Source organism: Physeter macrocephalus, chromosome 2, assembly GCF_002837175.3.
Source record: "Physeter macrocephalus isolate SW-GA chromosome 2, ASM283717v5, whole genome shotgun sequence".
Classification (NCBI taxonomy): Eukaryota; Metazoa; Chordata; class Mammalia; order Artiodactyla; family Physeteridae; genus Physeter; species Physeter macrocephalus.
The window spans coordinates 99,691,230-99,703,964 of record NC_041215.1 but is presented as its reverse complement, the minus strand read 5'-3'; the positions used below and the strand labels follow the sequence as shown (position 1 = coordinate 99,703,964).

The 12,735-nt window shown below is 33.3% G+C and overlaps 1 protein-coding gene across 4 annotated transcripts in view; it reads right to left on the bottom strand.

Annotated features, from left to right (window-relative positions):
• Positions 1 to 12,735, bottom strand: part of SLC39A10 (solute carrier family 39 member 10) — a 111,141-nt gene that overhangs the window by 17,776 nt on the left and 80,630 nt on the right. For all 4 annotated transcript variants that reach the window (XM_007115955.4, XM_007115957.4, XM_007115956.4 and 1 more), the window contains 4 exons: positions 8,263 to 8,432; positions 6,309 to 6,497; positions 2,157 to 2,277; positions 543 to 911 (listed from right to left, as the gene is read on the bottom strand). In XM_007115955.4, coding sequence (XP_007116017.2) covers positions 543 to 911; positions 2,157 to 2,277; positions 6,309 to 6,497; positions 8,263 to 8,432 — 849 coding nt within the window. The remainder of the gene's footprint in view (positions 1 to 542; positions 912 to 2,156; positions 2,278 to 6,308; positions 6,498 to 8,262; positions 8,433 to 12,735) is intronic.

The window sequence follows — 12,735 nt, the reverse complement described above, 5'->3', positions numbered from 1 at the left end:
CTACTTCTGAATGATTATTTAATAGAGTCTGGATCTCAAAGAAAATTATGTATTGATCACATTTAATGTTCTCCTAAACTGGTAACATCAGTTTATATTAGTAAGATTCTAATATGATGTTTGAATTTGATATAATGGATTTTTACTATTGTAAAATTTTTCTTCACTTTTTCAAATGTAAAAGAATTTTTAAACCCAAGATTGAAATTCATTTGTTTTCAATCAGAGACATATAAATGTATTGAAAATATGTTAAGGTAGCTTTTTCAATATGGTGACTACGCCTTCAGTAAGAAATCAAGGTATCAAAGAAGTACACTGTGGAATTTGTTTATATGTTCAAAGAAAAACCCACTGAAATTATACCTTTATGCCCCCAAATAAACTTATCAAAAACACTAACATAGTCTTTGGAAAGGCCAAATGACAGAATAATATATAATAATATATTTGTTAAGCTCCAAGCCAGTATTAAAACAGTGGAAGAAGGAAAATGGTCTTAAAGAATAACAAATTATAACCCAAGTTTCAAGCCTACTTACCAATTGCTAACCCATCACTGAAGTTGTGGATGCCATCCCCCATGATCACCATCCAAGCGATATTAGCTATTCCTGTTTCTTTCAGATCTGATCCGGAATGACAGGGACCGTGTGAATGATGAGAATGTTTGTGGTGCCACTGATGATTATGCTTCCTCAGCACAGTTTTACTCTCGTCATGGTGGTTATGTGCAGCAGCATGGAGATCATGCTCATGAATGGTATGTAATCCATCACTGTGAGAATGGGCCATGATTTTCTCCTCTTCTATACAAAGATAATTTTTAGGAGGGGATTCTTGTTGGCCTTCTAAATCTGTCAGTTCAGTTTCATTAAGTCGATCTTCAGAAACAACCGAGTCATCAGTTCCTATATTTATAATGGCAAAGGATATGCTTTATCAGCAAGTAAATGAATGCATATTTGCTTAATTTAAACCCAGGCAAAACAGCAGTGTAATGAACATTTCCTAAGTGAATGTCTTTAAAATTCCTAAATAAATAAATATAAAAAAACAAATCAAACTAATAAATAAGTAAATACACGTGTGCACACACACAAAACAAACTGGGGTTTTGAGAGTCCAAAAGATGAACCAGATGAAGTAAATGGAAGGGAACTGAAATAGCAGGTGAAGTGAGGACATAAATTGGTATGCATGAAGACACTGTGAAACTTAAGGAGCACATCATCAACAGCTGATGAAAATAAAAGGGTGGAAAGTTACTGTAGCATGCACAGGGTAACAAAATATGCCCATAATTTTTCAGAGAACAAAGTTTACCCAACCTAACCTTCTCTTATCATTTAAAAAACAAAGACAAAATTTATATCACTTGCATCCTCTAGTGCTCTACCTATCTGACCAAGATCAATTCTAGATCATTACTAGAATGAAGTTCAAAAACCCATACAAGTGATAACACTGATACTTTTTTCTTTTTTTAATTAAGGTTGGCCTCTCACCTAGTTTACAAAAGCTACTTATTATGTGACAAAGATTCTAATGCTTTCCAAATTGTATTTTGGGGCAGAGTCTACAGTTAGCGTCTAGGCTCCCCCTTTTCTGCAGAAAATCCTTAGTACACTCAGGGGAAACACAAGTTCACAAAAGGGAAAAATTATGTTTAAATATTATTTCCCTGAAAATTGTAAGCTACCTCATTACATCTATCATGAAACACAGTAGATGAATGGATGAACAGAGATTTTCAGTACAGGGACCACTCTCCTTTAAGTACAAAGACCAATTCTCCTTTTTTCACATGAAAACAATCACATATGGAGGGCACGGAGATTTTTGCATTACCAAGAAATAAAACACTAATCCAAAGCCGTTCTGTTTATTTCATTTTTTTCCTTCTGTAAAGTAAAAAGTGCAATGTGCTCCTTGCCCTGTAATATAATTAATTGGTCCCACATTCCAGCATAAATAACACTGAAAATAAACAAAACACTAACAAAATCAGTTAAGATACATGTAAGGAAATAAAAGAAACTAGTATTAGAGAAGCAACAAAGACAAGAAATTCCAAACAACTCAGGCACAGTTTAGAAGCAATATTTCAATTTTTATATTTTAAAGGTTTCTCTTTAGTCAGAACTGTTGTCTACCGGCAAGAGGCTTGAGCTGAAGCCAGTCAGCATCTGGTGTATTATTTAACTTATGATCTGAAAGCTTCCTTCCAATAGCTGATTCTTCTGTGTTTTGCTTCATAAACCATTTCTGTTTCCCCTGAAAAAAACATCTGGTATTAGAATTGAATCTACAGCCACAATTAGCAACAGTATTCACTTGTTAACACCTATGGGGATAAATGGTGGTAATTTTATAAATTATTTAGAAAAGGAGAAAAAATTTTTAGAAGTTAATCAAAGGGTCTACCAGATGAAAAATCCAACTAAATTTGCATGTTATTTTTTTCCAAATACTCGACTAAAAGGTCCAATTCACATACTTTCAAATTAAGAATAGGGTACATAGTACTGTATTATTATATGCAACCTGAATGAAATGTGTGAAATATATGTAATGCTGCTCTCATTTAATAGTGTGTGGGAATGGGAAGTTCCAAAAAGTGAAAGCTTAATCCTTTCAATTTCATTCTGTGTTTAACACAATCTCACTTTTCCCCATATGTGACATAACAGACAGAGTCAAGCTTGACTTAAAATCCTAAATTTACAGTTTACCTCTATGAGACTTAGACAAGTTTGTTAAATTTATTAAACCTAAAAATACTCATCTATAATATGAAAATGAGATTCTTATAAGGATTAAATGAGGTGATATATGAAAATGACCTATCAGTAACTGACTTAACAGCTTTGCAATCAAGACAAATTTTCTTTCTCATTTAATCTGTCCTCTACTAATAAATTCTAATTATTGTAATTCATTGTTTAAGTTTGGATTTTCCTATATTCTCTCTTAATAGTCCAGTTTCTTCTCATCAGTCTATCACTAACAACTCTTCCAACTTAAATTTCTACTTTTAATCAATGTTCATTTAAAAAAGCAAATAATCAAGTATGTTAGAACAGTATGAAAGTAAAAATCAAGTTCTCTGGAAGATCCTTACTGACTAGCAGAGCATTTCCTTGTTGGTTTTGCTTATAAGCTGTGAGCTATGTTTCAGATGTTTAAGTCTTCTAACTGCTGCATAAGTAGGCTTCTTGTGGCTAGCTGAATGTGCAGCAGAGTCTCCAAAGATGGCCATCATCAATTTCTTCCCTCCCTGTGTAAGCATTCTTCTCCACCCATAAGGAGGTGGAGTCTATTCCTTGCCCCTAAATTTTAGCAGACCTTTTGACTTGCTTTGACCAATAGAATACAACAGAAGTGATGCTGTGCCAGTTCTGGCCTAGTCTGAAAGAAGACTGCCACCTTTTGCTTTCGCTCAGGGAGTCTGGCCACTATGCTACGAAGAAGCTCAGTCTAGACTCTGAAGAGAGGCCATGTGGAGGAGTATCAAGATGCAGACACAGAGTGAGGCATTCTTGGACCTTTCCAGCTCTGCACTGCCCTAGCCAACCCAGATTAGCAGAGTTTGAGTGAATCACTCTAGCTGATGTCAAGTGGAGCAAAATAACTGCCCAGCTGAATCCTGCCTAAATTCCTGACAGATTAAAAGAACTAATAAGTTGTTGTTACAAGCTATTTTTGGGGTTGTTCTGCATCATAGCAATAGAAAACAGAAACTGGGGGAATAGAAAATGTTCAAAAGAAAATAATATGAAGACATCCTAAAGAGAAGAAAAGAAACAGCAGTTTTAACATGAGTTAAAGAAGAAAAAAAAAAAAAGAGGAAGGAGGAGCAAATAACAGTACAAAAGTCAATGAGACAGACCTAGAAAGGAAAACATCAGCTGGGATTTTAATTGCTTTGGTTCTGATTGTCCATTTTCCTAAAAACTTGCCAAATCATTACCCTCAAAGCCGCAACTTGCTGAACTAGTCAGCATCTGGTGTATTATTAAACTTATGTTCTGAAAGCTTCCTTCCAATTCTTCTATACAGACGGTCAAATGTCTGTTCTATTCAAGTATCACTAATTCCCTTTCTTCAAAAAATGCTATATACTTTTTCATCTTAGTTACTTATTGTCCTATTTATTATATATAATAAGATGTACTTATTTATCTCCCTAGACTCCTTTCTTTGATGTACTTGATGAATTCCTCACTATTGCATTTAGAGTACCCCTCTGCAAATGGTGTTACTTTCAGTTTTTTACTTCCCACAATTTCAAATTTCCAAAAACCTGCCATATTTGGGGGACTCTATTCTCCTATATTACTTTACTTTATAAAAATAAATGTGTTTAATTTTGCCAGTAAGTCTAGGTTCAAAATGAGATCAAGGTTAACTTATAAAAACATAAAAGGACTATCTCTTGAAGGACTGTATTTTATACTTATCTGTAAATTATACAGTTAAGTATAATACTTCATATTTGAAGTATTCATACAAATACTTCATACAAATACTTCATACAAATACTTACAATTCATACAAATACTTCATACAAATACTTCATATTTGCTGCTTCAGTGTTAGTAGGTACACACAACTGAAGAAAATTAGGGCTTCACAGTAATTCCAAAACTTCTTTATATACTTTGCAATTTGTATTTGTGTTCTAAATTTGGTATTCACAGAGATGGACTTTAAATTCTTTATCTAATCAACTTTTTCTTATTGATTCCCTCATTTAAATAATTCTCTTAATCATCTTCTCTTCCCAATTCCTTATACCATGATTCATGCCCTCTGCACCTCTCTTCTAAATTATTCTGCAGTAATCTCCTTCACTGCCTCATTTCTCTCCAGCCAATCTCACCTTGGCATCCCTCCCACCACCGTAAATTCTTCACCTATCCACATGACCTTCCACATGGCCCTTCCCAAACCAAATGCTGTTAGATCTCTTTCACATTTCTCTAAGTTGATCCTTCCCAGTTCCTTTGAGCATTCCTCAGATAAAACTTCACTGAGTGCACCATCTTGATCAACCCTCCTTTGGAAGCAATTAAATATGATGCCCTGACTAAAATATGGCCATTAAAATTAAATACACTACTTGGAATATGATATGAAAATACAGATGAGAAGTAGGATTTATTTCCCATGCATTTCGACAGCAACTGGTAATCATGATGAATGAGTCATAGTTTCTGAGCTAGTTTGTGGCTGGGCAAGAACTAGACTCACTCTCCCTGAATCCCAGTTCAGAGCTCTGTTCTAAACCATATTTTGTCCCAAGGGGATATATACAAAACACATACATACACAAACAAGAATATATCCATAAAAACAGCATTAAAGTTTTATCATAAGAGTGGGCTGTATATATTATGATAATGACTATCCAGTGTTCTTGAAGAATTTTTTTTTGAATATTTGTAGTTAACTAACAAAATATAAAAATTTTCTAACTCGTTATTGTGGAAAGCTTTCTAAAAATGTCCTCTAGATTTCCTTACTTAAACAGAATATACTGAAGACAATCAGCATTAATATCACAAACATGTTAAGTGAGAGATGTATTCAAGACAGAGCCTTAGAGACAGATGTGAACCAATGTGAACAGGGAGGAGTGTAAATCACAGTGAATGGTAATACCTGAACTTACTTTCTTGGGAAAAAAATTATTTTAGGTTATTTATCTTATTCTAATAAATGTGACATGAAAGACAGTTCAATAGTCCAAGCATCATCTCCGAAGTGTTTGTCACTCTTGAGATGAATCACCATTTCCTTCATTTCATTATATTTTCTTCCTACAAAGCCCCCTGAATCTAAATTCTTCATACCTCTAGTACTTACACCATTGGCAAGGCATTTCTGGTAAAGAAATGTGTTGTGTGAAAACATTTTCATTAAAAGATATGGCAATGAAAGCCCCCTATACTTGAAAATATTATCTATGAAGACCAATGAGACTTGCTTCTATTTATACATTTTTGCATTTTTAATAAGAATAAATTGGCCAATAACTTTTTTCAGACTATTTAAATCAATTAGATAAGAAGCAACACAAAATTAACGGAAACTGAGACTCCTATATCTTGATTATAAATGCCAAAACAAACGTAATGACAAAAAAATGGCAAAGATCAAAGTCAGTTTTTCCTCTGAAGATAATCTATTAAACGATATTTAATACACACCAACACCATGATTAAGAAAAAACATAAGGCCCCAAAACAATGGTTTTTGAGTTTTACCTCAGAAAATAAAATAAACAATTAAAAAACACTTACCCTTTGCTGTTTGTAGTGCTTAAACATTCTAATGCAATGTTCAATGATAAATAGTAAGTAAATGCCTCCTAGAGCAACAAGTCCTTTCAATACAGCATCATATTCTTCTAGAAACTTCTTAGATTCGTGTCCATGAGAATGTCCATGCCCATGTGCATGTTGATGACTGTGATCATGTCCACCCTGAGACTGTTAATAAGAATAAGGAAAACTTCTAAACAAGTAATTAAAATGCTATTTTGAGAATATAATCTCCAGAAAAAAAATCCCCTATTATCTCAATTGAACATAAGTAGTCTTCCATTTAATTTTGCTATCCTCAGTGGCCTGGAAAGTACTACATTTCATGGTAACTCTAAAACAAAGACCAAAGACTCAAATGTCTATCAGGTTTAAGATACATCCTACAGTGAAAGCATCAAACCAGCAGTAAGATAAGAGGTAATGATGGGTCCTTTGTAAACCGAAGTGAACATGTCCCAGATATATGCCTTAATATTCAGTAATTTAACCTTCTCTTAAGCTGATTATATTTTTAAAATATTTTTCTTTTATAAATTATTTCAAAGAAGTGATGAGATGTTATCTCTGCATATACTGCTGAACATGAGCAAAAGAATATACTTAAACATGTGTTTAATTTTCTACATTTTAAATCTTTATCTTAAGAGAATGTAAAAGTTAGAGAACTGGTCTTCAGTATTTTCCCTCCTTGTAACATTTGTTTGTATTCTTTCCCTATTTGCTAGTGGTCAACAGAAGAGGTTTCTAAACCTCTCAAAGAAGATACGACCATTACAAAAGGTAATAGCTTCATTTAATTAACACTTCTTAAGAAAAAAAATAAGTTAAATAGCACTTAAACACTGTTCGCACTTCAACTGTTCTAATTTATTAGGCCCAGTTCTGAAACAGACTGTTGCTATGCCTGGTGGCTGGTAGAAAGGGCAGGTAAAGGGTTGAAATAAAAGGAGAAATAAATAATATATAATAAATCAACAACAAAAAATGCATATTCACGGCCTTAACATTAATTTTTTTAAAGGCAATGCCATGCATTGTTCTAGACACTAGACCTGGAATTCTCAACCAGGAGTGCAGAAGGCGAGAAGAGGTGCACACAACACAGAAATACAATTCTGTCTCCCAAATACTCCTGAAGGGAGGTGATGAGAACATAAAAAAAATATTCAAACGTATAATTTTACATTTGGAAAAGAAAAAGGCCCTGTTGTTTTCATAATTTGAAGGAAAGACAGTAATACTGGTTCAAACACTCTTAACTGGTGACAGATTTTAAAAGGTTAATAAGCAAGATAAAGGTACTAGGAGTGTGGGCTTATGATCATTATCATTAGAAGTGTTCCCAAATGGAAGAACACAAGTGGTACACCAGGTGAAAAGATAAATGGCCCCATGGGTAAAGAGCTAAATGCCTAAAATTGTTAACTGAGTATATCTGCCTATTCCTGCTCAAATAAAGATGGCTGTGGAGCACTGGCTATATGTACAATCATTATAAAATCCCTTATACATTTCTTCTAATGGCTTTCTTGATATACCATAAAGATAGAAAGATAAAACACTCATTGATGTCCAAGTATTCACTTTCAGAACTGCTAATAGAGCATTTTTTAAATTGCAGTTTTACTGAGGTATAACTGACAAAATTGTAAGAGAGTTAAAGTGTACATTGTGGTGATTTGATATGTATACACTGTGACAGGTGAAGATAAAACTGACACTACCAGTTTTTCGTTGCTGTTTTAAAATCTAATGATTCAATTTATTTTAATATTGCTTAATTTAAAACTGTACAAATGGAAAAAAATACTTCATCCTATAAGCAAATAAAACAACAGAAATACTAGATTAGTATGCTACAGCTTGCAAATGAAGGATACTTTTAGCTGAAATATTTTTACTTCTTAAAAAGATTTAAAAGGTTTCTTACATGGGGCAGTAGATGAAGAAGGGCATCTCCACTCATTGTTCCTACAGCTAGTGCAACAAGGAATGTGAGAAGAAATTTGAAGCATCCTTGGTTAATGATGGGAACCAAGATCACTCCTAGCAAGGAAAGCAGGCTAATAACAGTGATAGAAATGATACCACAAATCCACGCTGTAGGAAGAAAGTAATGGTCAATATTAGTATGACAATATAAACCAAAAAAGCTAAAAAGAAGAAAAAACATAAGATAAATGAGTCATGGAAGACTGATTACTTTACCTAGACTATGCTTTTTAAGAAAACTTTATATTTTGGCACTACTGTGTTTAAAAACAAACAAAACAAACAACTATATAACCAACTTGAATGCTTAAAAGAAGAATTAAACTCAGACCAAGTTATAAATAGTTATCTTCACCTTATTAGAAACAGGAACTGAAAATGACTTAAGGCTGTGGTTCACTTATACTACCTAGACTTAAATAAAATTTTACCGATGTCTAAAGGAACAGCCTTAAACTGTTTATTTAGAGACTATAATTATAAAACTCTCCTGTGAGCATTAAAGGAAGCCAAGTATCTAATGCAGCAAAATCTATGGAAATCTTTCCAATAACAAAGTTTAAGAAACTTATCAGCCCAAAATATAAATATACTCAGATAAGACACAAAAAAAGCTTATTACTGGTAGCTTCACTGTATTTCATTTCTTATTTTTACAAAGGATAATTCAGTCTTATTTCCCTTGGTATCATCTTTCTTCCATACCCAGTTCCAAACTCCTTTTCCTCCAATTCAGCTTTCTGTACAATTTACTACTTTTTTTATTTCACTATATAATTTTAACCAGATCAGAACACAGGAGAAATGTTTTCATAATATGACTTGCGAGAAGCAGGTGGAATTCTGTGCACATTTCTTTATCTAGGCTATTCATAAGCAGAGAAGATTATCAGAAATAAATGCCAGTGGTTCAGGGGGTGAGGCATCTTCTAAAATGAGAAATTACTTTCTATTAATGGCCTAAAATAAAATGGAAATGTTTTAAGTTTAAAATTTCTGTTTATTTTAATATTTATCTATAGAAAATTTCACTGAAAAGTGATAATTTTGAAAATGTTTAATCTAAAATGATTATTTTTTTAATCAAATCTAAAAGGACTATAAATCTGCTGAAAGATTTTATGTCAAGTCTTGTGATAAGTGAATAATGGAAAAATGCATTTCTTCATCAAGATAACTTAAAATTTACAGGGCTTCCCTGGTGGCGCAGTGGTTGAGAATCTGCCTGCTAATGCAGGGGACACGGGTTCAAACCCTGGTCTGGGAGGATCTCACATGCCTCAGAGCAACTGGGCCCGTGAGCCACAACTACTGAGTCTGCGTGTCTGGAGCCTGTGCTCCGCAACAAGAGAGGCCGCGATAGTGAGAGGCCTGCACACCGCGATGAAGAGTGGCCCCCGCTTGCCACAACTAGAGAAAGCCTTTGCACAGAAACGAAGACGCAACACAGCAAAAATAAAAATAAATTAACTAATAAATTCCTACCCGCAACATCTTCTTAAAAAAAAAAAAAAGATAACTTAAAATTTTCAAAGACAAAGAGAAGGACAGGTTAAAAAAATAAAACTTTAATTGACCTGCTAAATGCTAAACTTTATCAATAAAACTGTTTATTCATTGGACATTTTAGTCACAGTATCCAATAACATTAACACTACAGCTAATTCTTGTTAGCTAAATTAGCTCAGAATGAAACAGTAGGTCATCTATTACTAATGGAAGTTCTGTGGTTTATACTATATGTAACAGATAATTACTATGAGAGAAACACTGGGAATCTAAAGGGCCAAAAACACTGAAATACAGCCAGAGATTGAATACAGTGCCTTCAATCCTTTTTAAGGATTTGGGGGCAATAAAGGAACAGGAACTCAACTCCCAAAGAACCAAGGTCAGGGAAAGATTCATTATAAAGCCAACATCTTGGTTAGTGGACCCAAAGAATAAGAAGGAGATTCCCCGAACTATGGATGGGACTACAGGCACAGGGAACCGAGGTAAAAAACCCTGTTGTATAAAGAAAAATATAAGGTCAAATAAGGTTTAAAGATTGACTTAATAATGATGACCAGGTTACTTTGTGTGCGCCCCATATACACACTGGAACAATAAAATCAGTGAGTGGGAGAGCCTGAGGGAATAGGTTGGAAAAAAGTAGCCATAGGTATACATGAAGGCAGAGAACCAATAAAGCTACTGGCCAACTAATCCAAAAAAAGTTTGTCAAAACTACTGCAGCTCTCTAGCTCCAATCATACTAGTGGGGAAAAAAATTAAAAAGGGAGCGACAAAAGGTACTGACAATAACTAAATGGGAAACACGAAGGCTAATAATGAAAACATCAACCTGAAGATAAAATGTCTCATATATTGATATACAACTCTCCCTTCCCAAATATATTTTGCCTTAGTTTGGCAATATCCAATCTAGAAGCCATGTATCTCAAAAAAAGCCAATCCAAAAACAAGCTCAATCAAGAACTTAAAGAAAAACAGCACAAAGACACTGAAAACCCAGCAATTCATATTCCAAGATACTCTGAAGTAGAAAAAAATAACTGTATATACACACTAATGTAAATATGTATGGATGAGGATTGACAAAACTACAGACAAGACCCCAAATACACTAAATAAAATAAACAAATTTAATTAACTCTTCATAATTATTAGAAATTTTTACTAATCAGAATTGTTTTCACCAAAAATGCACTGGAATTATTCACCAAAATTACCCAATAAAAGTATTTATTTTATTTCTATGTCCCAATGTCCAAGAAAATTCATATAACTAGATTAAGCTGCTAAATTAAAATCTGTATTAGCCAAAATCTAGTTGGGTAAATCTTGTTAACTTGATTTATTCTTTTTCCTAGGGTTACATTATATTCTACACTGGGGAATATATATGCATTCACTTCCAGATTTTCCTGTTAAGACATCTGCAATAAATATTAAATTTCTAAATCTTAATATAAGGGAACACTATTAATTTGATGCAGTAGACATGTGAGATGATTAACAAATTATACAATACAATTTAGCAAAGTATTAAAATATTAGCATTACAAGCATATTTTTAAATTTGTGCTTATTAGATTATAAAACAAAAACAAAAACAAAAAAAAACAAAAAAAGGAAGAGAACATAAGTATAATACAAAAGAAAATAATCACATCACAAAAGGAAAAACAAAAAGACAATGAAAGGGACAAAATAGAAATAGAAAATCAACAGGAAAACAAGGCTTAAAATGGCAATAAATACATATCTATCAATAATTACCTTAAATGTCAATGGACTAAATGCTCCAATCAGAAAACACAGAGTGGAAGAATGGATTAAAAAAAAGAGATTCTCAAACTCTTCCAAAAAGTTGAAGAGGAGAGAACACTCCCAAGGACATTCTATGAAAAGAGTTTTCTCATTCTTCCAAGTAGAGGAAATATATATAATATGCTTGCTACCTTCAAAAGATTTTTCAAATTGATTTTAGAAAATAAATTCTAGAACTAAAAAGGATCCTATAACCTCCAGTAACATTTTTTATACATAAAATATAGAGAGCACAACTGAGACTATTATAATATACTGATAGTTTAATTACCCCTCTGTGAATACACTGCCTTGATTGACAAAGTTGGAAATTATAAAAAATATTTTCAAAGAGGCCAATTATTCTGCACCTTTACAAAGAATTTTTTAAATTCCTTGCTTACCTGTAGCTATTTGAACTGACAACATACTATTGTCACACTGTATAGCTAGAAAGAACTTAAATAATCTACAGTAGCATTTCTCAAACTGCTCATATAATTCTATGAGATAGGTGGCATTCCAAGGGGAGTGAGGAGAGAATTTTAATAATCAAAAAGACTTGGTAATTCTGGATTAAACAAGTTCCCTCAGAGCCTCTTACAGTTTAATGAGCAATGTGAATTTCTGCAAGGGGGAAATAATATGCAGTATTTTTCTAACTTACTTGATCATGGAACCTATTAATATAGCACAATGAGCCAGTATCCTGAAGAACACAATTTAGCAGACCCCAATGTGTCCAATGTCCTTTTACTTTAGAGATTTGTATTTGTATATTGAAGCAAAGAGATGTTAAATGCTAAACATTACCACTTCACACCTACTAGGATGGCTTTGAAAAAAAGAAAAAAGAAAAACACACGTTGGCAAAGATGTGCAGAAACTGGAACGTCTTATGTTGCTAGTGGGAACATAAAATAGTGTAGCCACTGTAGAAAAGATTTGGTAGTTCCTCAAAAAGCTAAACAGAATCACCATATGACCCAGGAGCTCCACTCCTAGGTCTATACCCCAAAGAACTGAAAGCAAAAACTCAGATACTTGTATGCCTTGTTCATTACAGCATTATTCACAATAGCCAAGCGTCCATCAA